Below are 27,974 nucleotides of genomic sequence, written 5' to 3'. Positions count from 1 at the left end.
ACTCATCGATTTGTTTTTTTTCTCAAATTCACTTTTTTATTATTCAAAATAAAAAGCTTCCACCATGCACATCCAGAATGTACATCATCAATGTGTATATAATCAAAAGGACGTGCTTCGGGATGTTACATCGGAAATATGAAATATAGAAATTAAGAAATGCTGATAAAACTAGATAGAAAGCAGGTGGAGTGAGGAATAACCAGGGGTGCACGGTGCTGTACAAATTGGTTGCATCGTAACCACGTGGCTTTAATGAAAACACTTGAACGTACGAGTACTGTACAGGAAAGTTGTCAAAATATAATATTAAAGAAATTGAAGGGACATGGAAAAACCATGCTACCCCACTGGTGCTGCACTTGAGCGATGAGGAAACTCAAATGCACCCCCACTTCCTTGTTGTAACAGTCTGTATTTCAATGGGAAGGTTTAACATTAAAGGGGAGGTTAACGGGGTTGGTGGAGAACTTGGTCCCAATAAAAAGACCAACCTGTTCTTGTGTCTCACCTGCAGCCTTGAAGCTGCCTGTTGGATATGGAATAAAAAATCCCAACATTATGCATCCCAAATGGAGTCATATGATTTAAAAAGTTCGGTCGAGATGAAAAAAATGGGGGGGGGTGAGTTGAGGGAGGAGTCGAGACAACAAAAAAGGGGGGAACAAGTGAGGGGAGGTGTGGAAATAAGGCACTATTAAAAAAGACAGGAGGGGAAGGGGAAGTCGAGATTCAAAAGAGAGGGTCAAGACAATAAAAGTGGGGGGCTGGGAGGGTTTAAAACAATAAAAAAGCGGTCAAAATGATGAAAATTAGAGGGGGGCGGTCGAGATGATTAAAAGAGCATCATGACTCAAAATGGAGAGGGAGGGGGGGTCGAGACAAAAAGGAGGGGCGAGATTATAAAAAAAAGGAGGGGGACGAGACTACAAAAAGGGGGTTGTGAAGAAGCCTACAGTGTGATTTTATCATCATGCTATATTAAAGGGCTGGCCTACCTTTACGAACATTGAGATTCCGCTGGAACAATTTAAAATTCTTCCATTTTGTATTTTCTACATGAAAAACCATCACACTGTGGAGACAAACTTCCTCTGAAGAGTGTCACCACTTAACAGCTCAGCCAACCGTGTGCTCTACCGACAACGTCTCTACCACCCCAACGCTACGTTACAAGATGCGGTGCACCATCTCTAGCACCAAACCAAACTTCGAGCGGTTGTGTCGCAACGCTCAACCACAGGTGTCACATAAGTCTAGGTGGTGAACTCGAGATGAAACAGGATTTGTCAGAGTGTAATCATTCATTATAATAACATGCTTGTCACGTCTATCCATGTCACGTAAAATCTCGCGAGATTGTAAATTAAATGTTGTTTCATCGTTATTTAATTTTGACGTTTTATTTATGTGTAATAAAGAAGATAATTAACTTAGGATAATTTATTAAACACAATTAGCATACTCACAATCACTTGTGAGTGGCAATTGCACAGAATTTCCGGAGCACATATCTTGCGAGATTGTGAATTGGACATTGTTTCGACCGTGACTTTGCACCCAGCATACGCTGGCTTAACCTTGATGGAGACAGGTAATTTCCGAGCTGACGGCGTGGCCTGACTGCCCCGGCGACTGCGAAACAGTGCGACAAGCTGATAGAGAACGTCATCCGTTGGTCACATTTACATTACACGCAATTTCCACGGATACTGCTAATCCCTTACGATCTCATATTCTCAGCAGGAAAATGTTCTTGTCTGTGCATATCGTTGGGGTCACAATAACTTGCTGCTGTCTCAATGAGGTCACACTACGCTCATTTGCAACGTCCTTTCAGGACAGCTGGGGTGAGAGGAGTGACCATGAAGGTACATCGGTGTTCACACCACACATCCAAACTTAGAGATTATACATAACCATGCACCATATTTTTATATGTGATGAAATGTTTTCCACGTTCTCCCAATCTGCCTGCAAACAAAATAGCAAAACTGTTTTTCAACATGAGCTTAACTTCCCCCATTAACACGTCCCATTTCTTACTCTGCTCTATATTTACAATTATCATGTTGCCCCAACAAATGTTACAACGTTCTATCTAATAATCATTTGGCTTCATCAAGAATTGTAGGTATACCAACAACAACCAATTTGCAGAACATCAACACACTGCTGAGAAAACCATTTCAGAAGGAATGTTTGAGAGGTCCGCTCAGTTTGTTATGGTCTTTTAATTTTCGTTATAATCCTGTTAACATTATATTTTAGCTTCTCCCGGCTCCCTCCCTTGAACCAACAACTGATTAATCCCTTTTGGTATAAATTTGAGATAAACTATCAAAGACAACCTTATTATATCTGCTTGGTCGTAATCGCCACTGCGTAGGATTGTCGGACCACAGCGCTGCTGATGTTGTTGCATGATGTCTGCCAGTTTGTCTCCTGGTATCCCACTAGGCCCTGGTGCAGCCTTACAGCCCACTCGTTGCAGGTCCAGAGGCAGTGTAAATATGGCATCATGGCTGGCCTGCCTGCAACCTTCTGCTCTGAAGGAGCGGTGTAAACGAGCCGACTGAAGAATAAGTTGAGAAAGTCTGCCTTATGCCAAAGATAAATTGTCAACTGATCGTATGAGTTGAACAAAAGGTTAACACTCTTGCTTCATTTGGACACTTGTGATCTATAAATGTCGTGACAACCGAATGATATTCCTATGGTGTGCCTCCAAGAAGAGATATGTTCGGATCAAATCCTCACACTAAAGCAGGTGCCTGTGGTGATGTTACTGATGGACAACTGCATCAGCAGAGCTCTCAACAGCCAGGGAAGAGGTAGAGGTTCTTGCAGAGAGTGCTCCCATATTCGGACATCTCCTTGCACTGATGGTAGTCCGTGCCGGGCGCAATTGCTTCTCTTGCCTTTATCATCGAATTTACCTGAACATGGACATTGCACTTAGTGAAAATAAAACATAGAGGGGAATGCAGAAGTATTAAAGGTCCCATGACACTCAAAAGTTTCTGGTTATTTATATATTAACTTGACCTTCCTCGTGAAGAAATCACCCATGTTTCTTTTTTAAAATCAACAATGGGATAATTAGACCAATATTTTGAACATTTGTAGTGCTTTTCACAACTTGATATGCCCCGCCCCTCAAAAAAGTTGAGTTCACCGAACCGCAGATCACGTGACCGTTGACGTCATCTCCAGAACGCGACTCGCTCAGAGTGGATTGATTAGACGTCGCGCGCCGTATAAAGTACGTACAAATGCATTGTGCACATGTGTTTGCTATCTCACTGATTGTCTTAATTCCTGCGATTGTTTCGCAGAAAAGAAATTCTGCTTCTGAGCCGTGTATGCACAACAATCACAAGGAAATTATTAATCCCTGTACTACGTTGTCGTAGTCATGTACAAATCCAGTACATGTATGCACAATAAAGGGCTATACCATGTCCACAAAATATAAAATGTGACTGTTGAACCTTTCCATCAAAAAAGAAACTTACAGGGACATACAAGTAAAATACTAAAGATTAATATTGCATCATTTCAAGGCACAAGGAAATAATTTTAAAATCAAACAAAGTGAAAAACCTGCACCCACATTTTGCAGCTTATTGAATTGTTCGTTGAAACCAGCCTGCTAGGATAGGTACGATTCCACATACATGCAAGCCAGGTATGGCTGCACTCGACACACGTGGGTTCATTCTTAAGTGAAGGTACTGCTTCCATTGGCTTTCTATTCATTAACATTTAGCCAAAATGCTGTAATAAATGAACAGGGAAAAATATGTTGGCACAACTATGAAAGACAAATTTATCTGTCCTATTACACGGCCTCATAGCCTCGGGACTCTTACGCATTGACTTATACATTGTGTGCATGTTAATACAAGTTACTTGTCAACTCTAGAGTCTCGACGAGTCCAATAGATCCGTCGTCCGTCCGATAAATCTGACGTGCTGTAGCTTTCTTTTATTATTCTCTTTTCTTCGTTGTTTTCTTCTTGCACTACATGACGACAGTAGGAATAGAATAAATAAAAATGCAACAGAACGTCAGATTTATCGGACTACTCCAGACAATTGTGTCGCAAGGTGTGTTCTGCACACAAGTTTTCATCATATCCGGACAGCGAGATTGCTTCGTTTTATGCGCGGAGAGATACGGCCGATGACATGGGCTGGCCTTGCTTGCGATTCATTTGCCGCGGAGCAACATGTCCGCTGCGCTGCGCTGGTCACGTCACCTCACTAAAATATTTCTGATATCGAGCAGTATGCAAGTAGAATTTAAATTATTGAATTACGAATAGGATTTAGTCTAACCAGTTGTTATTGCCAAGTCTTCCTTCGATGTCCTCCCGATCATCATGAATGCCGGGAATTTCATCGCCTGTTTCCTCTGCTTGTCCTGCTTCGGGCTCAAACTGGTAAGGCCGTATTCCATTTCCAGCTGCCTGAACTTCACCTCCCGCGACTACGTTATCCGACAATTCTCCATCTGATTCAGACCAAAATCCTTCATTTCTCTCACACTCACTGTCGCTACCAGACAAATCAAAGTCCATGTCATCCATTATTCAAAACCAAATGTATGATTTTCTTTAAAGGAGAAATGAACGAAGCGTTTGAGTCGACCAATCGAATGTGGAAACACACAGGAAGCCAATACAATCACGTAGACCACCAACCCGAGTAATTTGCGTGCAGCCTTTGTTGTTCTGGAGATGACATCATGTGGGTTACGCGTCGTTCAGTAGATTTTGGCAGATTTTTAGTTGCATTCCCTAAGAGGTTTGTTTTTTTTATTTTACATTTTACAGAATGAGTATTGTGAAAAAAACATTGTCAGATCAGAAATCACGATGAAAAACTCCTATAGGACATATATATATATATATATATATATATATATATATATATATATATATATATATATATATATATATGTATATATATGCAATTTCAGTACTTTTGAGTGTCATGTGACCTTTAAGCAGTAAAAAGCATAACTTCGAAGAAAACCAGACATGTTTATGAATAATGACTGTACCTGCACGAGCATGTCAGCAACATGCATGTCCTTGGCATGTTTGGAAAACACATTTGTCACGGCTTCCATATACCAAGAACCCCTCCGAGTGTTGCGTAGGGCCATCGTACCTGTATGGAGGAACAACAAGGGGGTGGGGGGGGGGAATAATCACCGAGTTGGGACTTTCCATGGGATATGGTGGGGGGTTGGGGACATAGTGCAGGATGGGTGTATTGTGGGGAACATGTGTAAGATTAGAGGTAATGAAACTTGCAAGTGCAAGAGGAAAACTGAAGAATGTGTTCACCTCTTAAGCAAGCATAGCCATAGATGATGTCAGAAGATGTGGGCAAACGGGTAGGTTTATTCATGCCGGCTTTGCCCCTTCCTGGTCCATTGTGCAGACTAGGTCCATCGGCTTGCTCAACCCCATGGTCCAGTTCACCTGCACAGCAACCACTCGTTTGAATTTCTCTTTGTGTTTTTTTCTCTTTTAGTGATTCAGACTTCCTTAATCACTCACGTGCCTCCACTCATCCTCTTCTTTATTGTCAACCATCCTCAGTATGAAAACAATACACATTTTCTCATGCACCCAATAATTTGGTACTGTGGTAAAGAATGTTAATATCAAACAAAAACGATTTATAAATAAACTAGAAGGGCACTCGGTAGAGCGCATAGCTCCGCCAGGCTGATTACTTTACATTTTGTATCCCAACGATAGGCTGGATCTAGAATCGGACCTGAACTAGAATCTAATCGGTTTGTTCTTGTCACCTTACCAAATCATCCACCAAGTTTCGTCCGAATCCGTCCACAACGTTTTGAGATATCGTGCTTGATGTTGTTTTTGGCTCTATCAATCAATGGTGAAAAATCATTAAAAAAATTCACAGATCCAGATCCGGATTCAGATCTTCACCAAAATTGAATCATTTTGGCCTCGTCACAATCATTTCGTCCTTGCTCTCTTCAAAATTTCGTCCAAGTCCATCCACAACTTTTTGAGATATTTTGTTCACAAACAAGAAAAAGACGTCATGCAGAGCACGATACTTGCCACAAAATCCACTCCCCCCCCCTTTCCAAAGGTTGCCATGGATACATCAAATTGTACATTTCATTAAATTTAAATTTACAATCTGAATCAAAGCTCAGGTCAACTGGATGAAAATTATTTTTCAGTTGAAAATTTATGATTTTAGAAGTTTGACCTTGAGTTAACCTTTGACCTTTTGACCTCAAGTAGTTGGTTTCCCAATTCAGTAACGCAATATGCAAATCCTGTTCAACTTTCAAGTCAATCGGATGAAAAATGACGATTTTATAAATTTGACCTCAAGATGACCTTTGACCTTAAAATCAACAGGTTTTTCGATTGAGACTACCTCCAACCGATTGTCATGAAACCTGGTAAAGTTTCACGACGATCGCTTTGGAATTGAGACCTGTTGGTGATTGACAAACAGACAAACAGAATAACAATCGAATGACCAATATACTTGAAAAATCTTCGATTTGGCAAGTAAAAAACAGACACACAGAGGCGGAGGTAATAAATTACGCTACTGTACCATCTTACTAATAAAGCAAGTAACCATCCTAAATGTGGAAGGTAAATGACCTTCTATGGCAGAGGTAATAAATTAAACTACTGTACCACCTTACTAACAAAGCAGTAACCATCCTACCATGCTACCCCTCTCGTTAAACTCCCCAAATCCAGGGGTTTTTGCTGACTTCCTCCTTTTCTTCCTCTTTTCTTCCATCTGTGAAATGTTGATCTGGAGACTTCATATGCACTCTTCCCTACAAGGCTTCAAGCAGTGCACCACCATCTCATGTCACCTCCCCAATTCCTACCCATGATCTTTTCTACCCCCATTGACCCAATCAAATCCAACCCTCTCTTCTTTGCAGGTTACTGTGTAACATTCCCTCATCTGATTTTTACTTACGAAATCTAAAGATTTCGTAAGTATATTGATGACTTCCATCCTCTGTTTGTGTGTTTGTTTGTAGGCACGATAACTTGAGAACGGAAGGAGCTACCAATGTCAAATTACACCACGTGATTCAGGAGAGTGATAGCTAGCGCTGATTACATTTTGGTCAAAATCGGTCAAAGGTCAAGGTCACAGTGAGGTCAAACATCCAAAAAAAAGTTATAACTCAAGAACGGAAGAAGCTACCAATGTCAAATTACACCACGTGATTCAGGAGGGTGATGGCTAGCGCTGATTACATTTTGGTCAAAATCGGTCAAAAGTCAAGGTCACACTGAGGTCAAACATTCTATTTTTGATGGTTTGGTACAGAATCATTGTAGAAACTTCTGGTTTGCGTCGCTACCTTCTCTCGAGACAGCTTTTATTAGACAAGGTCAGAGGTCAAGTTGACGATTTTGTAAGTACCAGTCTATGACTGCTTGTTTTTTTGTTGTTGCTTTTTCCTCATTCATTCCTTTGCTTGTGTTCAACTGCTGCCCCATTTTGAGCAAGTTGCTTCATTACCTGTTTCACCTTGCTCTTCCATCACACCGAGACCTTGTATAAAAAAAAAATATATATTTTTGATGACCGTGTTTATCAATTCGTTTAAGAATCAATCTGGAAAGTTTTTTTGATGAAGTAAGAATGATTTATCTTGTTACCAACACACAGTGTAAATACCTTTATCAATGAGTGGACAAACTTAACTAAATGGGAATTCTGTTCTCAAACTTTGGGATTCCAAGAACAACCGGATACAATATGCAAAGTGAAATTGTATCGAGTTTTCCTTCTCATATGGCTTGGATTTGCAGCTCCCCCCCCCAAACCCCAAGTTCTCAGCTCCCCCCATCCCCAACTCCCCCCGCCCCAAGCACCCCACACCCTCAACCCAAAGTCTTCAACCACCCCCCCCTCCCCAACCCAAGCTCTATCCTCTTCTCCTGTTGTTCAAAGCAAGAAGGCATTAATGACATTAAGAGGTTAAATTAAACTTAGAGGTTCGATTAAATTAAGACTAATTAAGTGGTGCATTGAAGCCACAGTTGGACACCGATCAAATTAAATTAAGAGGTTAAAATGAAATGACAAGGAAACGATGTTTAATTCACAATCTCACGAGATTCAGTCATCTTACAACATGTGGCGGACAAACTGACAAGCGTATCATGCAGATATTTATGACAGTCAGCCTTTTGATGTCATCGATTAGATTTTAGCAAATGCTAAATTCTTGGGTACATGACAATCGGTATTAACCTACCACTACCCTCGCCCTTCTCAGTAACATGCAATGTTAATATTACCAGGTGGATCCTTGTATCGTTATTGCCTCAAACACGTCCTCCAACCACCACCGCCCAGAAACAATCCCATAGCCGTTCCCAAACGCCAAACAGCTCTGTCCCACAACGATCCCACAACAGCTCCTCTCTGTCAATCCCTTAAAATACCGCATCTCATACCTCCTCGACATGCCTGGATCAGGAACACTTTCGGCTTCTGTTGAAGACGTGGACAGCTGCCATTGTTAAACAAATTGAAAACTCTTTCGACCTGTACACACAGCACAAGTACAGAGACAAAGCATATTTATTCACAAACACCACGCGCACACCCAAGATACAAACAAACTGCCCAACCGACAAGAAGCACTCACAGGAAGCAGGGCACCATCAACTCCATACACAGCTCCGTCAACTCCGTGTGAAAGAATAACCACGACCGCCATATCTGCTTCACTGTGCTCCTCCTTTTGAGCAAACTTGGCGAGTTCCACCTCCATTTCCTGTGTTAAGTACAAGTACGAATTATATTTTAACAATGCACTTCACCAGAAACACTTCCTTACATTTTGAGCAAAGCTTCTCCCATTTCAAGAAATATATATCACATACAAAATCTAGGTTCATGGAAGAGAGCTGACGAAGGATAAAAGGCAACATGCTGAGAGTGGTGCACTGGAGCCACAGTTGGACACAATAAGCAAGGGAATGAAAAAAGAACAAACAGGAAAAGAGAAGAGGGGAGGAAATTAACCTGCAATAAGAGGGTAGGGTTAATGGGGTAGAAAAAAACTGCTGGTAAGATGGGGATGAGGGGAGATTGTGCTGTGCAGTACTGCTTGTTTGAAGCCCAAAGAGGAGTTGAACAGGACAGTCTCTGGAAGAGTTCCACAAATGGGAGACAAGAGGAACAAAAGAGTGAAGGTGAGCAATAAACCTGGATTTTGGCAGTTTAACCAAGAAGGGGTTAATGGAAGAAAAGAGGAAACGTATTGACTCTTTCATAGATTGGACAAAAGATAGGAAGATGTAGTTTAACATAAACAAGTGTAAGGTGTTGTGGATGGGGAAGAATAATGAAAATAGATATTACAGGATGCAAGGGGCAATCATGGAGAGTGTCACACAGGAGAAGGATCTGGGGGTGGTAATAGATACTGAAGGTAAGCAGTCAGCAGAATGCCAGGCAGGTATAGGTAAAGCAAATTGGGTTTTAGGTTGTATTCGGAGGGGGATCATTTATAAATCAAAAGAGGTGATGTTAACATTGTACAGGAATTTAGTGAGGGCCACATCTAGAATATTGTGTGCGGTTTTGGTCACGACTCAGAAAGGACATAGATGCCAAAGAGAGGGTTCAGCGCAAGGCTACTCGATTGTTTCTGGGCCTTGCTTGACTTAGCGATGAGGAGCGACTGAAGGAGACAGGGCTTTATACTGTTGCGAATTCGTGCCCGCCGGCATGCGGATGGCCACGTAACTCGGATCGTGGCACGTCGCCCACCGGACGGACAATTTAGTCGTGACCCTCTCGGAACAACGCCGGGAGCTAGTCATGGGTGGGCCTTTCGACCTCACCACGATCGTGCCAATCGGCCACCCACGTAGGATAGGGTTGTTCGCCAAACTCGACCTACCTAAGTACCCACGCGGATGGTAAACCGGGCGATCGTACCTCGCCGCAGGTCGACTCCGGACACGAGCCACTTGGGCGGCCCGTTCCATACTATCGGGATAACCGAGCGGTGTTATCGTCTACCTCGACGGTTCAGATTATTTACCAGGCGTTTTGCACCCACTACGAACCCTTTACATGAAGCAGGATGGAGATTCAATTACAGAAAAGACAAAGCAAAACGGGAAAACAGTTCACACGATGCACATTTATTTCCCAGCACACGGAAAGCACGTATATACAGCCATAGTCAAAATGCACATAAAGCAACCAAAACAATAAAAGCAACAACGACGCAGAGTTAATACCGACTACGCGCACACAAGGCAACACTGAAACAGTTCTACTTCACAGACGGCACCAACACACATTAACACAAAAGCAAAGGAAAGAAGCCACCCTCATAGACAAGGAGGCAGACAGGCCTGTAGGCCAAATGTGCGCGGGACCTAGAGGAGTGGCCAGGTCCGCGAGACCGGGGGGGGTTCTACCCGCGTCCTCGTGACGCGTTGGCGGGCGAGCCGCAAATGTGGCCGCGCGGCTGTGCCCCGACTCCGTGCTCCTTGGCGGGTTTCGTTGGCACCACGTGTGGGGGGGGGTGGGAACGGGGCCTCCTTTTGCACTATCTCAGCGCGAGGGAAAGGGAGATTGTTGATGCCCTGGGGGAGGGGAGTGGCTGGCTGGCTTGGGTCCCGCGACGAGACGAGCGATCCCACACCGCAACCTCGTCGCCGACCGCTGTCCTTGCCTCGGACCAGAGCTCCCTTGCCTGCAGTTCCACCGCTCTCACTCGCCTCAACTTCACCAACGCAACGCAATGCGTCCCCAACAGCCACATCTCGACGACCCTCTCCAGGCAACTCCAGAACTCAACTCTTCTTGCAACTCTTCTCAGTTCCGCACTCTCCTCACCCGACCGACCCGACCTTGCCACCTCTTTTTAATTCGCCTTGCGCTCGCCTTTTTATAGGCGGGAGGAGAAGCGTATATGCAAATATTCGGATCAGAATGACCTCGGGGGCGGAGCCATGCTCTTCCATTGGTCGGAGGAAACGGGGACGTGAACCTCCCCTGATCCTAGAATTTGCATATATCGACTTCACACACACACGCCTGGAGGCGAGGCCAAGCCGCCCCCCGCTCGCGAATTGGACGGAGGAGAAGTGGGTGCGTAGCGTTTTTGATCCGAATTTTCCCCTCGGAAAGGCCGCCATTTGCGCTCGCGGCTCGGTGCGTTCGGCACCAATCGCCGAACGGGCCCGAGACAGCCCGACGTTCAGTGTTCACAGGTGGTGCGAGAATGGCCGTAGAAGGAGAGAGGTGAAGGTGGTGGAGGGTTTTCGGTGGTGGTTTGATGGTTATGGTGCCGTTTGGGAATGGCGGTGATGCGATGATGTGGGAGCGTAGATGGTGGCGGTGGCGTGGTTGTTGTGTGATGGCGGTTGAAACGTGGTTGGTTCAAAATAAAGATAGAACAGAAAAAATGGCTAACTCAAAGCGTCGCAGCCCGGATGAATCACATAAATTCCCTCTATACAACGGGTTTGGGCTAACTACACATGTACTTTGAGATACCTCACCTACGGGCCCTTCATGGTGTAATGCGAATTTCCACAGCCGTAACAATACACTAGAAAGGAGGCAGTTACGAGGAGATATGACAGAGATGATTAAGGTAATGATGGGTAGAGATAAAACAAGTGCAGAAGACTTTTTTCATTAGAATAAACAGTGATAGGATTAGGGGACATAGGTTGAGAGTAAATAAGAGTAGAGTTGAGATGGTCGTCTAGTGGGGTGACATGAAAACAGACTTCATCGTGGTTCACCCTGCAAGACTGTCGACTGACCGGTTGTCATCCTGGCATTCTCCAAGTGGAGATCTACGTTACTACATTATGTGATACTCTTTGTGATTGTGAGATATTCATACCCCTTCTGCAACTGTGGTACTATGAATGCCTGTGCTCCTGGTATTTTCCAACTCTGTGTGAGTCAATTGTTATGTGTGTGTGTGTGTCATTGTTTGTTGTCATGTGTTTGCATGTAAGATCTTTGTGAGATTCTTCTTTATCATTCCGGTTGCTCCAACGATCACTGGTACAAACAACTTTGGCATTCTTCAGTTTGCAAGATCTTTATATTTCATTCTTGAGGTCTTGGTTTTAAAAAAAAATTCTGAATTGTTTAGTCCAAAATCACTGGTATTAACATTTCAATTAGCTATCCCTTCTTCTCCTTTTTTTGTACCGAAGCATGATATCTGGCCGCATTGCTTTGTTTTCGATGTTCACACTGGATGGGATCATCAGGTCGTACGTGAGCATTATGTCCTTGTTTTCAATGATTGCTTTTGCTTCACGTTTCCATGTGTTTTGTGGAACTGGAATATTGAAATTTATGCAGATGTGCCGGTGGATTACTCTACATACCATGTTGTGCCTTTGTGTGTACAGTTGTTCTGACGCAAATTTTTTTACATCCCGAGAGGAGGTGACGCATGCTTTCTGTTTCTACCTTGCAAAATGTACACTTGTCCCACTGGCTCAGTTTTGCCTTTTTTTTTTAAAAAAAAAGGCATTGGTGTAGTGTCCTTTGTCTTAGCCAATTATAATTATTCGTTCTCCGTCCCAATTGAGCTAAATTCTTAACCATTCCAGTGATCCTTCTCTGTTTATCCCCAATCTGTCCAACCATTTTATTTTTTTGAAGTATTTTCCTGCTCTGTTGGCTTTCTCACAGCTTTCACTATATATATATATATATATATATATATATATATATATATATATATATATATATATATATATATATATATATATATATATATATATATATATATATATATATATATATACATATGAGGTGTGTTCAAAAAGTATCCAACCTTAATTTTTCGTGCGTAAACAAATGAAGCTAGAGAGGTGTGGTTTGGTGCACGTATGTAGGCGATCGTAATTCGTATGCGTGAATATTTTCCCGCCTGCAGACGCTGTCAGTCGCCGACAGACCGCCGATGAGTGAGAAAGTGTAAGTGAGCGCCGTCGGATTTTCGTTTTTGACAAAATGACGGAAAAACTTGAACAACGCTACTGCATCAAATTTTGTGTAAAGCTTGGTGAGTCCCAAGTGGAAACGATCCGCAAGATTCAACAGTCCTTCGGGAACGAAGCAATGGGCACCACACATAAAAGAGTGGTACAACCGCTTCAAAGATGGTCGCACATCAGTGGAAAGTGAAGCACGTTCTGGTAGGCCCTCAACATCCCGAAATGAGATCGTCATTGACCAAGTGAGGACCCTGCTGATGCAGGATCGTCCAATCACGATCAGAGAACTTGCAGACGACGCGGGCGTCAGCATTGGATCCGCTCATTCCATTGTGACTGAAGATTTGGGCTTAAGGAGAATCTCAGCGAAGTTCGTGCCAAAGCTGCTAACGATCGAGCAGAAGCAACTCCGTTTGGAGATCGCACAGGACATGCTGGAGACTGTGAACAGCGATCCCAACTTCTTCAACACAGTGATCACTGGCGATGAGACCACAGTGATCCGTCATTTTGCAAAAAACGAAAATCCAACGGCACTCACTTACACTTCCTCACTCATCGGCGGTCTGTCGGCGACTGACAGCTTCTGCAGGCGGGAAAATATTCACGCATACGAATTAGGATCGCCTACATACGTGTACCAAACCACGCCTCCCTAGCTTCATTTGTTTACGCACAAAAAATTAAGGTTGAATACTTTTTGAACACACCTCATATATATATATATATATATATATATATATATATATATATATATATATATATATATATATATATATATATATATACTGAACAAAAATATAAACGCACCAAGCGCAAAAATATAAACGCACCAAGCGATTGTTACTATTTTACCTCTAACTCATTAATACTAAATCTTCACAACAATTTGGTTATAGAATCCATGACAATTGAGCATTAAATTTCAGAGTTCCTTGAGAATTCTGGCGACAGTCTTTGCGCTACAACAGCTGACACAACCGAGGTGTCACTGTCAGAGTTCACACAGTCAGTAGCGGGTGTGTCCACCGTTGGCGTCGCGCAGAGCGGTGCATCTCCGGCGCATGGACATCACCAGATTATCGATGGTGGCCTGAGGGATGTTTTCCCATTCCTCCTGGAGAGCCACACGGAGCTGGCGGACGTTCTCTGGGACTGCGTAACGTTGTCCTACGCGTCGATCAAGAACGTCCCAAAGGTGCTCGAAGGGCGACATGTCGGGAGAATATGGAGGCCAGTCGAGGACATCAATGTCCTCCTCACCGAGGAAGTCCATGCAGATCCTGGCAACATGGGGGCGAGCATTGTCGTGCTGAAATGTCACATGGTGAAGGCGCACAAACGGCACGACGATGGGTCTGAGTATCTCGTCCCTGTACCGCTGCCCGTTCAAGTTGCCTTCAATGAAATGAAGCCGAGTGCGCTCTCCATGGCATATGCCTGCCCACACCATAACACTGGCACCACCGTGTGACACCCGACGAAGGACATTGGCGCCAGTGTAGTGCTCCCCAGCCCGACGCCAGACGCGGAGTCCGCCATCAGCCCGATACAGTTGGAACCGTGACTCATCGGTGAACAGCACTCTCCTCCATCGTGCGAGGGTCCAGCGCAAGTGAACATTGGCCCAGTTCAGTCGGGTCTGACGCCGGACTGCAGTGAGGTCGAGTCCCCGGTGTAGTCGGCGGGCTCGGAGGTTCGCCTCCCTCAAGCGGTTACGCACCGTCTGGGCTGAAATGCGCTTGTTATGCAGCCCGACAGTCTCATCGGCAGTCCTCGTGGCCGGTCAGAGTCGATCCCGGAGATGTTGCAGCCTCATGTGGCGATCCTGACCGGCGGTGGTCACACGTGGTCGCCGGGCATGTGGGCGGTTCACGGTGCTTCCAGTCTCTCTGAGGCGCGTTCTCAGGCGGCTAATGGTGGAGTGGTGGACATTGAAGTGTGCTGCAACGGCCCGTACTGACGTCCCAGCATTCAGCATGCCAATGGCGCGCTCCCTCAAGATTTGTGACATCTGTGGCATGTTGACTTTTGGCACCAGTCCACATTTTGGGGAGGCCTTTTATAGGGCAAGCTATAGGGAGTGTTTGTGTCCTGGTCACGCTCACTGACCATCACTCTGTCAAGCCCCATGGTGCTCATGGGAAGGATTACTCAACGTGTGAGTCCACACACTCAGAGTGGTCAATTTCAATGGGAACATCTGTCTTGAGCAAAACAAAGGAACCATTGCTCAAACATATCATCGGTTTGACCATTTTCCCATAATGGCAATCTTGACTTAGATATTTAGGTTGGTGCGTGTATATATATATATATATATATATATATATATATATATATATATATATATATATACATATATATATATATATATATATATATATATATATATATATATATATAGGTTTTTCATCTTTTATTTTTCTTTTGTCTTTTTTTGCAATCATTGAGGCTGTATTTGTTGCTGTTTCGGATGGTGCATGGCATCTTCTATTCACACCTGTTTTTGTAATTTTCAAGGTGAGAGATACCTTTTCTTGTTTGGTGTGTTCATGCTTGTGTTCACAAACACAATATGTGTTCATACATATTGTATTCGGTTGTCTGTTGAACTTTTCACCTACTCTGCAAATCCTGCAGTCATCGCTCTGTGCACTTGATCGAGTTCCATTTTTTTATGGATAGTGAGGAGTTTCCTTGTTCTGATATCTAGTTTTCTGATTTCTGCTTGTAGCCAGTTTACTATTCTGCAACTTATCGGAACACTGGTACTGACTTTTTCTTTTTTTTTTTTCCAACTTCAGTGCCAACTCACCCCCCTCACCCCTCACTCTCACTCTCACTCTCAAAGCAACCATCCCACACTTCTCCCTCCAAACCTCCCTCTCACCTCTCTCAAAAATTCCCCCCTCACCTTTCTCCCACCATTCAACCCCTCACTCACCCTTCTCAAAGTTGCCCCCCCCCTCTCATCCACGAAGTTGCCTCCTTCCACTGCCCTCTCACCTCCATCTCTTCACTCCACCTCCTCAAATCCTCAACTGCCTTCTTCCCCCTCTCTTGTGCCCCCTCTCCCCCAGCACCACAGAGCCTTTTCTCCTCCTCATTCGGCCCCCTCCCCGAGCTATTCTGCAATCCCCCACACTCTTTCAACAACTCGCCTTACCTCCCCCCTCGTCCCTTGTCCTACCCTCCCCTCCCCCCACCCCCTGCACCCAAAGCCTCCTCCCCTACTTCTTCATTAAAAGTGTGGACCTCAAATATCCAGGGCCTTCGCTCAAATCTTTCAGATCTTTCCATACAGGTTGCCACTGACAAACCAGACATAATCTGCCAAACAGAAACTTTCCTCTCCCAAGACGTGTCTGACTCCCAAGTATCTCTCTCCAGTTACTCCCTCCTCCGGTATGACAGACCTGAGCCTCGTCCTGGTAGAGGTGTTGCTCTCTTCATCAAAGACTCTATTCCTCACTCTCCATGCACTGCTCTCACTCCCCCACACCCCCAGGAATACCTCGGGGTACGGCTTCCCCTCCACTCCCACCTCATGTATATGTGTGTACTGTACCGTCCACCTAACAGTGATGACTCCATCTACACCTCACTATCCGAAAACATGGACCATCTTCCATCTTCTCAACCAAACTCTTCCTCTTATGTGGTGACTTCAATAATTGTCATCATGCCAGTTGGCTAGGTGTGGGTACCTCTCTCACCTGCCATGGCACCTCAGCAAAAGCTTTCTGCGACTCATTGGGACTGACTCAATCGGTCAAGTTCCCGACCCGGATCTCAACCAATGGTACTCCATCTCTTCTGGATCTGATTTTGACAAATTTCCCTGAAAATATCTGGTGCTCTTCTTCCGATCCAATCGGTTCTTCTGACCACGTCCTTGTCAAAGTGGACATCTCTCTGGCTGTTATCAGAGAACCACCTCACCGCCGTCGAGTCTGACATTTCACTCAAGCCGACTGGCAGGGTCTCCAAGCAGCCATCAAACTTATAGACTGGTCTCCTATCACTACTTTCTCAAACATCAACTCATCCTGGGAATTCTTTCAAAGAAACTTGCTCTCCCTCATGCACAGATTTGTCCCCTCTCGTCTTCAGTTGTCCTACCCTTCCTCCCGCCCTTGGTTACTGAAGCTTGTGGTGAGGCAGTTGTCCTGAAACAACTTGCCTTTGCCTCATGGAAAGCAAACCCAACTGAGGGTAATCTCAGGTCCTTCCACAAAGCTCAGAACAAGTGTGTATCTACCCTCAGGAAAGCCAGAAAACAACATCTTTCTCATCTCAAGTCTGTACTCTCAAACCTCTCTCCCTCCTCAAAATCCTGGTGGCATTTAATCAAATCTGTTTCTGGTGTATGTTCCCCCTCCATCCCCTCCCTTACCTCAAATGGCCGCACTGCTGATACCGCACGTGAAAAAGCTGAATGACTAAACTCGGTGTTTGCAGCTAAATCTTGTGTCCGAAACCCATCACTATCTCTACCCACCTTACCCAGTCACACCCAACTGTCCCTGGACTCTGTGTCCTTTTCTCCTAACAAGGTGGAGAGCTTGCTTTCTAACCTCGACTCAGATTCTGCAACCGGTCCAGACGGCATCAGCCCACGTGTCCTCAAAGCTTGCTCTTCTGCTCTTGCTCACCCTCTCTGTGCTCTATTCACCCTCTCATTTGCTCAAGGTCATCTGCCATCTGCTTGGAAATCTGCAAACATCACTGCCTTGCATAAAAAAGGTGCAAAAACAGATCCCTGCAACTGCAGACCAATCAGCCTTCTCCCAATCATCAGCAAGGTTATGGAATCCATCATCGCTTCAGACATGAAATCCTTCCTCTTCTCCAATGGCTTGATTTCTGATCGTCAATTTGGTTTCAGACCAGATCACTCTACCCTGGATATGCTGCTTCTGCTCTCCCATCAATGGATGGAGGTCCTCAATGCCAGACAGGAAATCCGAGCCATATCCCTGGACATATCACGTGCTTTTGACACAGTCTGGCACCCTGCCCTACTCACCAAACTCTCTTCCCATGGTATCCAAGGCCATCTCCACTCATGGCTCGCAGACTTCCTCTCCTGTCGCAGTCAACGTGTGGCCCTAAATGGAGTTCTTTCATCCCCTCTTCCTGTCTAGGCTGGAGTTCCTCAAGGTAGCGTTCTGGGCCCTGTTCTTTTTCTGGTTTTCATCAATCATCTCTCCGACTCTATGGAAAATCCTCTATATCTCTTTGCTGATGACTCCACCCTCTGCCGTACCATCTGTCATCCCTCAGACTGGCAAGCAGCAGCTTCTTCGCTCACTGCAGATCTGGATAAAAATCACAAACTGGTCCAAGACGTGGAACATGTCTTTCAATCCAGACAAATCTCACACTCTCACGATGTCTCTTCGAAAGGACCGTTTACAAAACCCCCCCATCCACTTTCTCAACAATCCTCTGGAAGAAGTCTTTTCTTTCAAGCTTCTGGGTCTCACTATCTGCCATGATCTTTCCTGGGAAAGTCACATTTCCAACCTCGCCTCAAAAGCCAGTCACCGACTGGGAATCCTCCGTCGTGCAAAGTCCTTCCACGGCCCTCTTGAGCTCCTGACCACTTACAAAGCTCTTGTCCGTAGTCTGACGGAGTACTGCTCTCCCCTCTGGGCTGGTGCTCCTGCCTCCCACCTTTCTCGGCTTCACGCTGTCGAAACCAGGGCATTTAGGATCATCGGCATCTCCCGCAATTAAGCTGAGTCTTTCGGCCTCTCACTCAATCACCGCAGGTTGGTCGGTGGTCTTTCTGTCTTCTACAGTCTCCTCTCCAGCCTTGCCCCCCCTCTCTGCAATTTGTCCCCACCACATTTCCACAGGGCGCTCAAAGTCTGCCAACAACCCCTTTCTGGTAAAACTACCAAAATCACGAATCTCTGCTCACCTTCACTGTTTCATTCCTCTTTTTTTCCCGCCTTTGGAATAAACTCCCTCACTCTATTCTTTCCCATTCTTCCCTCCAGGCTTTCAAAACAGCTGTTCACCACCACCTCTTATCATCCCCCATCCAAATCCTCGATCTTTTCTACCCCCGATAATCCACCCAAGCCCACTTCCTTCAATTCCCCTGCTTTCCTTCCTGAAAGTCCCTGCAATGTCCATCTTCTCTTCCCAATGTTCCCCATCCCATCCCTCTCCCTTACACAGATCTCCTAATGTGTCTGTTCCCCAATGTTTTGTCCCTCCCACTCCCGCCCCTCTTGTCTCATGCCCCCTTGCTGTGCGTTGTGTGTTAGCTCTCATACGAGCCTCGACAAGGTATACAATTTTTTTTTTTTTTTAAAGTCATACGACATGAATATGTGACATTAATGTTAAAAAAAAAACGATTTATTTTAATTTTCATTATTTGTGTGCAAAGCCAAAGCTTGTGGAAGAGCTCGATCACTGAATGGATCAGGACGCAACATAACAAAAGTAAGAGTGGAGAGAATGGAAAATGCCAACAGCAGGTTTGAAGGACAGAATAGAGAGAGACTTGCACAAATACTGGGTGTGGGGAGGAATGAGGGGTAAGGGGGGATGCAGTGGGTGGACAAAATGTATACAGAAGCAAACTCTCAGGAAGGACAAAAATAGAAATTTGGAAGAAGGTGGGGGAGTTAACGAGAGTAGGAAAGATCATGATGGTGAACTGTCTTGAATAGCTGAAGGGAAGAATCAGATTGAAGAGGATGTGGAAATTGGTTCCACAGGCAGGAAAAAGAGGAACAAATGAGGAGGTGAGCAGTGATCCTGGATTTTGAAATAGGAGTTACATGAACTGCGGTTCTTAAAAAAAATTGTGTTTTTGAATGAATTAGAAAAAAATGGCTCTTCTTGTAATTGGGGTTGCCAACCCCTGGCCGAGAGGGAGGATGGCAATAACTGCAGCACCTGACAACAGGGGGGGAGAGAAAAAGAAAAAGGAGAAGGAGGAGGAGAAGGAGGAGGAGAAGGTCATACGGTGAGGGTCTTTCACTCAGAGTAACTGATGCAAGGAATGGTCTCCCTGGAAAGGTAGTTGCAGCAGAACTGGAATTTATGTATCCAGAAGTATTGGGAATAAGAGGAAGAGTTAAGTGCATGGATATTATCAGGACTGGAAAACAGCTTAGTCTGGATCAGTGATTGTCTACCTGTGTAGTGTTTGTGAAGTCTATGATAGGGTTTTGAAAAAAGGTGAATGGGTTGTCATTTCATTCCTCATCTGATAACCATTTGCTTAAATATAAGATTCCCACCCCTCCTTAAAATATATAAGTAATAAAAACAAAACATCCTGGTGATGTACCCTGAATATACCCCGACTGTTCTCCTCGCCATACCGCTCCACTCCACTCCCCACAGTGAAATCAAGTAGATCATAAACTGATACACTGAATTAATGCGGTGGTTGTACAGCGTAGGCATGATGGGCCAAATGGCCTCCTTCTGCGTCTTTGGTAGGTATTGCTGCAGTCAAGGACTCACCTTTCCCTTGAGGTTGTGCAGGGTGCTTACAGAGAGGCCAAGCTGTTTGAGCAAGATTTCAATGTTGGCTCGGTCTATTTCGCCACCGGCACGTTGGTCCAGCCCGAGCCCTTCCAAAAAGTCCACATTGCTCAATAGCAATGCCAGCCCACGTGGGTGAGCACGCATACAATACGCCTGGACAGTGGCACACGCAACCACACATTAAACACCAATATGCACATTATCTAATAGCACACATGTACGAGACAGAAAATGCACACACAAAAGGTGTCGGAAAACTGCACAAAACAGACAGCAGATTGGCCAATTCAGGAAGACAATAGAGGTACTACATAAACCACAAGTCCTAATCCGTGTACTGTCGTACTTAGTCTCTCGCATTTTAAATAGGCCCCGATGGCTGGAATGAAAACGCTGGTCAGAGTGTCGTTTAAGGTAGACAGTTCAATCAAGGCTGACGAAACGGTGGTAGAAGCGACATGACGAGGTTTCCGTGATTACAGACGCGTTATTGTGTACCGTGGGTGCATGCTGCAAGTAGAACTCGTGGGTAGAAGGCTGCACAGAGATAGGATGCATCCCATCACAAAGGTCATCGCAGGGGCCCAGTGCATCTGGGAAGAGCAATGAGGAATAAAAACTCAATGTCACAGTTCACAGCAACCATCTCGGGATAAACAAAGGAACAATAATATCCCATAAACTTGGGTTTCCCCGTGTATAACAAAACTATAGCCTCGGTGTTGTGTGTTAGGATAAAATACATTATTTAATGTTTCACATTTTGCATTTCTTTGACATGCTTGGAGATCCATAAGAGAAACCCAGTGAGAATCCCAGTTCACGACCATCAACCCTTTCCTGTCTGCAGCTTAAGGCTTTCTGCAACTGCAACTCAATATGTAAACTTCCCAAGCCAGATTCCTCCATCCTCCCTCATGGACCTGGTAATCATCTCGGGTGCAGAACGTGGCTGCTGGTTTGCATCATTGTTGGGATATTTAGAGCAGGAATTTGGAACTTGGCCATGGTGCCGGCGATAACTCGTCCTGGAACGGGAGATGATCAACTTTTCACCCAAACTCTCCTGTTCCTCGTGTGACCAGGTTCCATTTCAAGAACCATATCTCTCTGGTTATTGTGAGGAAGCAACCTCAACGATGCAGGATATGGCTGTTCCCATGGGTCAACTTGCAGGAATTTCAATCTGCTCTCTCACAAAAGGAATGGACCACGATCTCCACAGCACCCGATTCCACCTGGGAATACCTTCACAAAACCTGCTCTCTCATGCACCGGTTTATCCCATCCCGACTGTGGCTCTCCTATTGATCCTTTTGGGCCCGGTACACCAAATCCTGTAGGAAGGTAGTTGCAGTCAAACAGCTCGATTCTCCACATAGAAAGGACAGGTTTAGGTCACTCCCTAAGGCTCGGAATAAGTGTGTCTCCATTGTGAAGCAAGCTCGGAAACATCTTGCAAATCTCATGGCTGAACTCTCCAACTCGTCGCCTTCCTCAAAGTCATGGCACCTTATCAAGTCTTTGTGTTTGCAAATTGGTGTTTATCTCATTATCTCAACCCATCACACTCTGACCACAATTACCTCCTCATACACAATGTCTACTGGACTTTGTGTCCTCGTCGAAGGAGGAGGAGAAAGTTCTGTCCAGCCTCGACGACGGGCTCACATGGAATCGGTGCCAATGATCTGATATCATACTCTGTTGCTCTTGCTTCTCCTCTGTCTGCACTATTCAACTTGTCCTCCTCTGGCCATCGCCCATTTGCCAAGGGGTCGGCAAACATCTCTCCTGTTCACAAGAAGGGTACAAAAGCAGATCTTATCATGTACGGACTAGTAAGCTTACTTCAAACTATAAGCAGTCATAGCATCCATGACTGCTGCTGATGTCTGTCAAATAGCCTGATCTCTGACCATCATTTTGGATTCCATCCCAGTCATTCAAGTCTGGGCATGCTGCTGCTCCTCTCTCAGCAATGGTTGGAGGGCCTCAATCTCAATGAAGAGGTCATGACCGTCTCCCGAGCCTAGACATATATCGGGCACTTGACACAGTCTGGAATCCTCTGCTCGCCATGCTCGCTGCCAGTAGCATACAAGGCCGCCATTCCTGGATTTCTGCCTTCTTCCACAATATGCATTACTATCAAGAAAACCTTCCCTTCTCCTCTCCCAGTGGAGCTGCAGTTCCTTCAGGTAGTTTTGGGTCAAGTCATGTTCTAAGATACATAAACAACCTCTCAAATGCTCTGGAAAACCATCCCCTCATTTTTGCAGAGGACTCCACATGGTGTCGTACAGTACCCCCACCCCAAGGATATGCAGAGGGTGGATGCATCACTCTCTGCTGACCTGGAATTGATTAATATATGCTGGTCTGATACGTGGAATATGCCATTCAGTCTTGAAAGATCTCAGTGCCACCCAATCACTCGGGAAGGATCGTCATCGAACCTATCTAGTACCATGGTCAGCCACTGGATGAGATTCAGCCTCTTGAACTTCTCGGCCTCACTATGAATGACCGACCACATAGCAAAGCTGGCCTCCAAAGCCAGCCGTTAACAGTTAACTGGAGAGCCTCCATCTTTCCAAGTCTTTCATTGAAAAATCAGAGTTACCCCATTTCCAAGGCCTTTATATCAGTGGAATACTGCTCTCTGCTATGGGCTAGAACCTTGGAATCACATCTGCGTCTTCTTTATTCTGTGGAATCCTAAGCTCTCAACATAATTGGAATCTCCTGCAATGAGACAAAATCGAAAAACCTGTTCCTCTCACATTGCAGGCAGATCTATGGCCTCTCCTTTTACAGCCTCTCCTCCAGTCTCGACATTCCTCTGCTCCCTCGGTCCTCCAACTCTGCGCAGCAACTCCAGGATGCAAGCGTTCTTCCAGTAACTCTCTCCGGGTCAAAGTTCCAAAATTCAGGCTTACTATACACTATCACTCTTTTTATCGCCATGCTCGCTTTATCGCCACCAGACACGAGTATGTGCTCCAAAATTAAGGTTGTACATGAATAAGCCTCCAAAATGCACAAAATCAGGTCACTTCCCTACTTCGTGACTGGTTTTCCCTTCCCCTCCTTGCTTTGTATCCAGCTTGTTCACAAACCCCTCCCCCTTGCTCTCATTCTTCCCCTCAGCAATTCTCCTTCCAAAAGTCCCTCTGTTATGTACTGCTACACAGGTATTGGTGTTTCCCCACTTTCTATTGTGCTCTCTTCTGTTCTAGCTCTTCCATGAGCCTTGACTTTTTGTACAAAACCGCTGCAATTTGTAAAAAGGCTTTCTTAAAAAAAACAATTTTTAAAACATTAATCCCATTTATTTCCAAGTAGAGTCGCTCTATGATCGGTTTTAATGAAACGAATCTATTTCAGACTCAGCCTGTAACGGCGTCATCAATTATTCTACTGACATTTTGGACGTCAACATGTAGGAACAAAAGAGCGTCAACCCTTCGTTGTCAAGTTAACCCTCTTTTGATATCAGTGTTACTGTCACTGTAGAAGTATCAAAAATATTCAGCAACACGACTTCACCTCTCGTTCGACACAGAAATTTTAAAAAGGAGCCAAAGAAACGAGGTGAGCCTGTTATAAGTGAAGGACGGTACTTACAGTTTGTGTTGTGCTTGTTGCTGCAAGTTTCTACATCGGAGGGATTAAGGCACCGAGTAGGGGATTCTTGAACCTTTCCCTGCCAACAACAGATGGCACAAGGCTTGGTGTAATAACAGCGCGGAGTCACGATGGGAAGTAATGCTATCGCTGTGGCAATAAGAAAGTGGCATTGAAGTTATAACAATGAGAATATGGAGGATGAATCGTGGGAATGTGAAGAGAAAACTTAAAAGGAGAAAAGACGTCTTGATGAAAATGAGAACGGAGTTTGAGATAGGATGAACAATACCTGTAATGTAGATAGTGTGGTAATGAGGTGCTTTTCAAGGTGCTCCTGTCCTGTGGCTTGCAAGCCCACACATAAGTAAGTGAAGGCATCAGGACCACGCTTGGGAAGCAATGTGAGCAGATGAGCAATTTGTTCCAACCTTGTGCACTGACACTGAGGTACACACACACACACACACACACACGTCAGCATCCATCCTCCACAACCCATCGGCATCCCTCCTCCCCTTGCAACACCTCAACACAAACCCAAACCACCTCAGCACCCCAACCCCCAATAATAACCTCACTCCCCATCCCACCCATCATGCCAGTGCACGGGGAAAGCGATTCCCTCCTTTTAAAAGATTCCTATTGGATCTTGCGATTGGCTCGCTAAGGCCTGTCACATTTGCCACTGCGGGCGTGGGGTCTCCAAAATCTACGGCCACTAGCAATTACACGGCGGCCGCAGTATATTTCCACGGTCACACAATGTAGCAGTCACATATGTTTTTTATTTTTCGGGGAGCCGCACGGCGTATTTCGAAAGTGTGGAGACCGAAAACGTGGGGGAGCCGTACGGTCTTTGATTTGATGTCGCACGGTGACCTTAGGGTGTCCCTGCGGCGGCCATAGAATTTTCAAGGCAGACGCAAGGTCGCCTCAAGGTGCCTGCAAGGCGACCGCAGGGGGCCCCTAAGGCGAACGTGCGGCCAGACGGACGGTAACGAGTGGGTATATATACCAGTTCGTGTTTTACTGAAATAAAAATATAACAGTTCGGAATATACCAGTACGTGGTGCCCCCAGAATCCGAATTGAATTCGTTCCAGGAGGCTGTTCAGATTGCAAAAAGTTCAATTCCCAAACTATTTTCCCAATAAGAAATAATGGAGTGAATTAATCTGTTCCTGGACCCCAAGAAAACCCACTTTCAACTGAAATTACCCATGTTTAACGTAAAATAAGACGAGTAAATGACCTTCGGTGGCGGTCGGTGTATTGTATGTAAACTGGTACAATCACCACATCCAAAGGTCCACACAGGATCGTGCTCCGGCCTGGGTTCCGATCGCTCGTGCACTCTGCGAGCGCTGCCCCCAGGGCAGCTCATCAAACATGATGCCCCCAGAACCACAATCACTTTCACCAAACGCATCGGGCTGAGGTAATCATGGATATTCCAAATTACAACCGGTTTTTCTGTGACATTAAATCCTTGCCCGACAGTCCGTCACACCACGTGATCGGATTGCTTTTTTGTTATTAATTAAAACACAAGATGAGTTAAAAAAAAAACGAAAAAAACAGCACAAATGAAGGTGAAAACACGAGGTGAAGTAGAGATCGGCACACGAGAGATGCTTTCACGAGGACTTCCACCGACGAACTGAATAAACAAAGCGCGAAGATGCGGCTCGAACAGGTGGGGGAGACACGTGAACAAACATGAACGCTACGTTGTGTTCGGTTTTTTAAAATGTATTCGGTTTTTAGAGCAAAATTCATTTTTCATTGATAAGAGACTACGGCAGCCGCACGAATAACGCAAGCCCACCGTACGCCCTACGTACAGTCGGCGTGGAACACAACGACGGCATGTCGAATTGCTACGGCCAACGTAGAAATGAAAAAAGTTACAACTCCGCGTTATAATTCCACGGCGACCCCTACGGCCCGTAAAAGATAGCCATATGGCGTAGGGCCACCCTGAGGCCACCGCAGAAACTCTGCGGCCACCGCACGTTTGTCAATTCAGAGGGCGTACGGCCGCCGTATCCTCGCCGTAGAGCAAATGTGACTTAGGCCTAAGCACATGTAACTGGTTCCGCTCGGGTTACCATGCCAACGCTTTCATTTTATTACCTGAATCGAATCCACCATATGCTCATTCAACGTGCCAGAGACGATAAGGTGTTGTAGCAGCTCGGGCAGCACCAGATCGTCAATGAGACGTATTCTGCACAATCGCAGCACCTTTTTGTGCCTCTCCTCCATTGGCTACCTGTTCACACCGAGGAAAACACTGCTTTGATCAAAATATCGTGTGTGTGTGTGTGTGTGTGTGTGTGTGTGTGTGTGTGTGTGTGTACGTGTGCGTGTACGTGTGTGTGTACTGTGTACGTGTGTGTGTACGTGTACGTACGTGTACGTACGTGCATGTGTGTGTGTGTGTACCAGGTTATAGTACACCAATGGTTTCGATGTTGCCACATCACTTCATTAGGCACATTCACTGCAGAGAAGGTTCAATCGACCAATCCATCAATGTGCACAAGACCTTTGCACAGGTTCGTACAGTATGACGTCACAGTAGTGCAACACAGTTTGTACAGTATGACGTCACAGTAGTGCACCACAGTTTGTACAGTACAACTCCGGGGTTACGGTGCACCCGAGCAAGGTCAACAGCAGGAGTCACTCACCGCAGGAAGGAGAGCCAAGGAATCCCAGGTGAGCGAGTGCACGATGAGTGTGTCCCTCAGGTACAAAAACGTCGATTCTGTGGAAATCACTCGACAAATGCGGAACTTGAGGCTCCAAGAGCGAGCGACCACTTCGTTCCCCGGTCTTTGATACGAGAGACCTCAGGTCGTCAAGGCCGTAAGAGGACCGGCGTCATCAGCATCGCAAAGCGATCAAATGTCCAGCGGGCCGGTCACACGGACCGAGCAACATCGCACGGACAGTCCTTCCCGCCTTTACTCGCACACCAATCACACGTGATGACTACATCGAGACGCAGGACGCTTCCAGCTCGTACAGAATGTTTATTCGTCATAATCTCACGATATAAATGTAGCGTCCACTTTACATCACACGGCAACGTGAGGGAACTGATTCACCTCGACCAAATCATCACAGGCACCGTCGTGCACTACACCGCCATGGCCGTTATCCACACGGAAGGTGGTTCAAACGGAACAAAGAGGAAAATACGGTCAAATAATCACAGGCACCGTCGTGCACTACACCGCCATGGCCGTTATCCACACGGAAGGTGGTTCAAACGGAACAAAGAGGAAAACAAGCCGGTCGCGACATAATTGCATGCTAGTCATACAGTTTTTGACGGATCGGGCTAAAATATTTTGACAAAGAGGTTGATCATAGTGCGCATAAAAGCCTGGAAGCCCATTTTTGATTTTCGAAAATTTTTTTTTTTTTTGGGGATTTTTCTAAAATTTCAAAGTCCCGTTGCTAGGCAACGGTGGTGTCCATAGCAACGGTGCTCAAAAGCATAGAACTAGATCCTGGTATGAACCTACCTGACAAGTTTAATCAAAATTGGTTGACTCCTCTGGCCTCCAGAGCTGTCCATGACATACAAACAAACAAACAAAAAAAATGACGGTAAATAGACACCCGATTTTTGAAGGACTACCATTTGAAAAATAAAACCTAAATCAAAAATCGGCTCGAGTAAAATTTTCTAAATATCTCGAAGTGTTTAATTGCGAAGTCTCGTTTCTCCACATTCAAAACTGT

The 27,974-nt window shown here is 45.3% G+C and overlaps 1 protein-coding gene across 3 annotated transcripts; it reads right to left on the bottom strand.

Annotated features, from left to right (window-relative positions):
- Positions 1-9: 9 nt before the first annotated feature.
- CASP2 (caspase 2) lies at positions 10-27,510 on the bottom strand. Of its 3 annotated transcripts, none has more exons than XM_085844939.1 (12): positions 26,912-27,510; positions 26,664-26,721; positions 26,352-26,490; positions 24,505-24,657; positions 24,213-24,291; positions 21,081-21,175; positions 20,559-20,735; positions 8,708-8,836; positions 8,514-8,604; positions 5,361-5,498; positions 5,072-5,181; positions 10-2,939 (listed from the first exon to the last, which is right to left on the bottom strand). In XM_085844939.1, the coding sequence occupies exons 3-12, from the start codon at positions 26,481-26,483 to the stop codon at positions 2,817-2,819; spliced, it is 1,227 nt and encodes a 408-aa protein (XP_085701065.1). In that variant the 5' UTR covers positions 26,484-26,490; positions 26,664-26,721; positions 26,912-27,510; the 3' UTR covers positions 10-2,816. The 3 variants fall into 3 exon arrangements, with proteins under 3 accessions (XP_085701065.1, XP_085701064.1, XP_085701063.1); XM_085844938.1 differs by having other exon boundaries at positions 26,642-26,721; positions 26,912-27,509; XM_085844937.1 differs by lacking the exon at positions 26,664-26,721 and having other exon boundaries at positions 26,912-27,506.
- Positions 27,511-27,974: the final 464 nt, after the last annotated feature.

The sequence above is a fragment of the Eptatretus burgeri genome, chromosome 11 (genome assembly GCF_056783735.1).
Source record: "Eptatretus burgeri isolate ZD-2024b chromosome 11, Ebu_testis_v1, whole genome shotgun sequence".
NCBI lineage: Eukaryota > Metazoa > Chordata > Myxini > Myxiniformes > Myxinidae > Eptatretus > Eptatretus burgeri.
This window is presented reverse-complemented; position numbering and strand designations above follow the sequence as displayed.

What these genes read in the sequence shown, in the direction of transcription:
- CASP2 (XM_085844939.1), bottom strand. Translation starts at nt 26,483, where the DNA reads ATGGAGGAGAGGCACAAAAAGGTGCTGCGATTGTGCAGAATACGTCTC. An exon ending in ACTTGCAGCATGCACCCACG is followed by an intron (nt 20,736 to 21,080) that starts GTACACAATAAC and finishes GCCACTGTCCAG; the next exon opens with GCGTATTGTATGCGTGCTCA. An exon ending in GATCCAGGCATGTCGAGGAG is followed by an intron (nt 5,499 to 8,513) that starts GTATGAGATGCG and finishes GTTGCTGTGCAG; the next exon opens with GTGAACTGGACCATGGGGTT.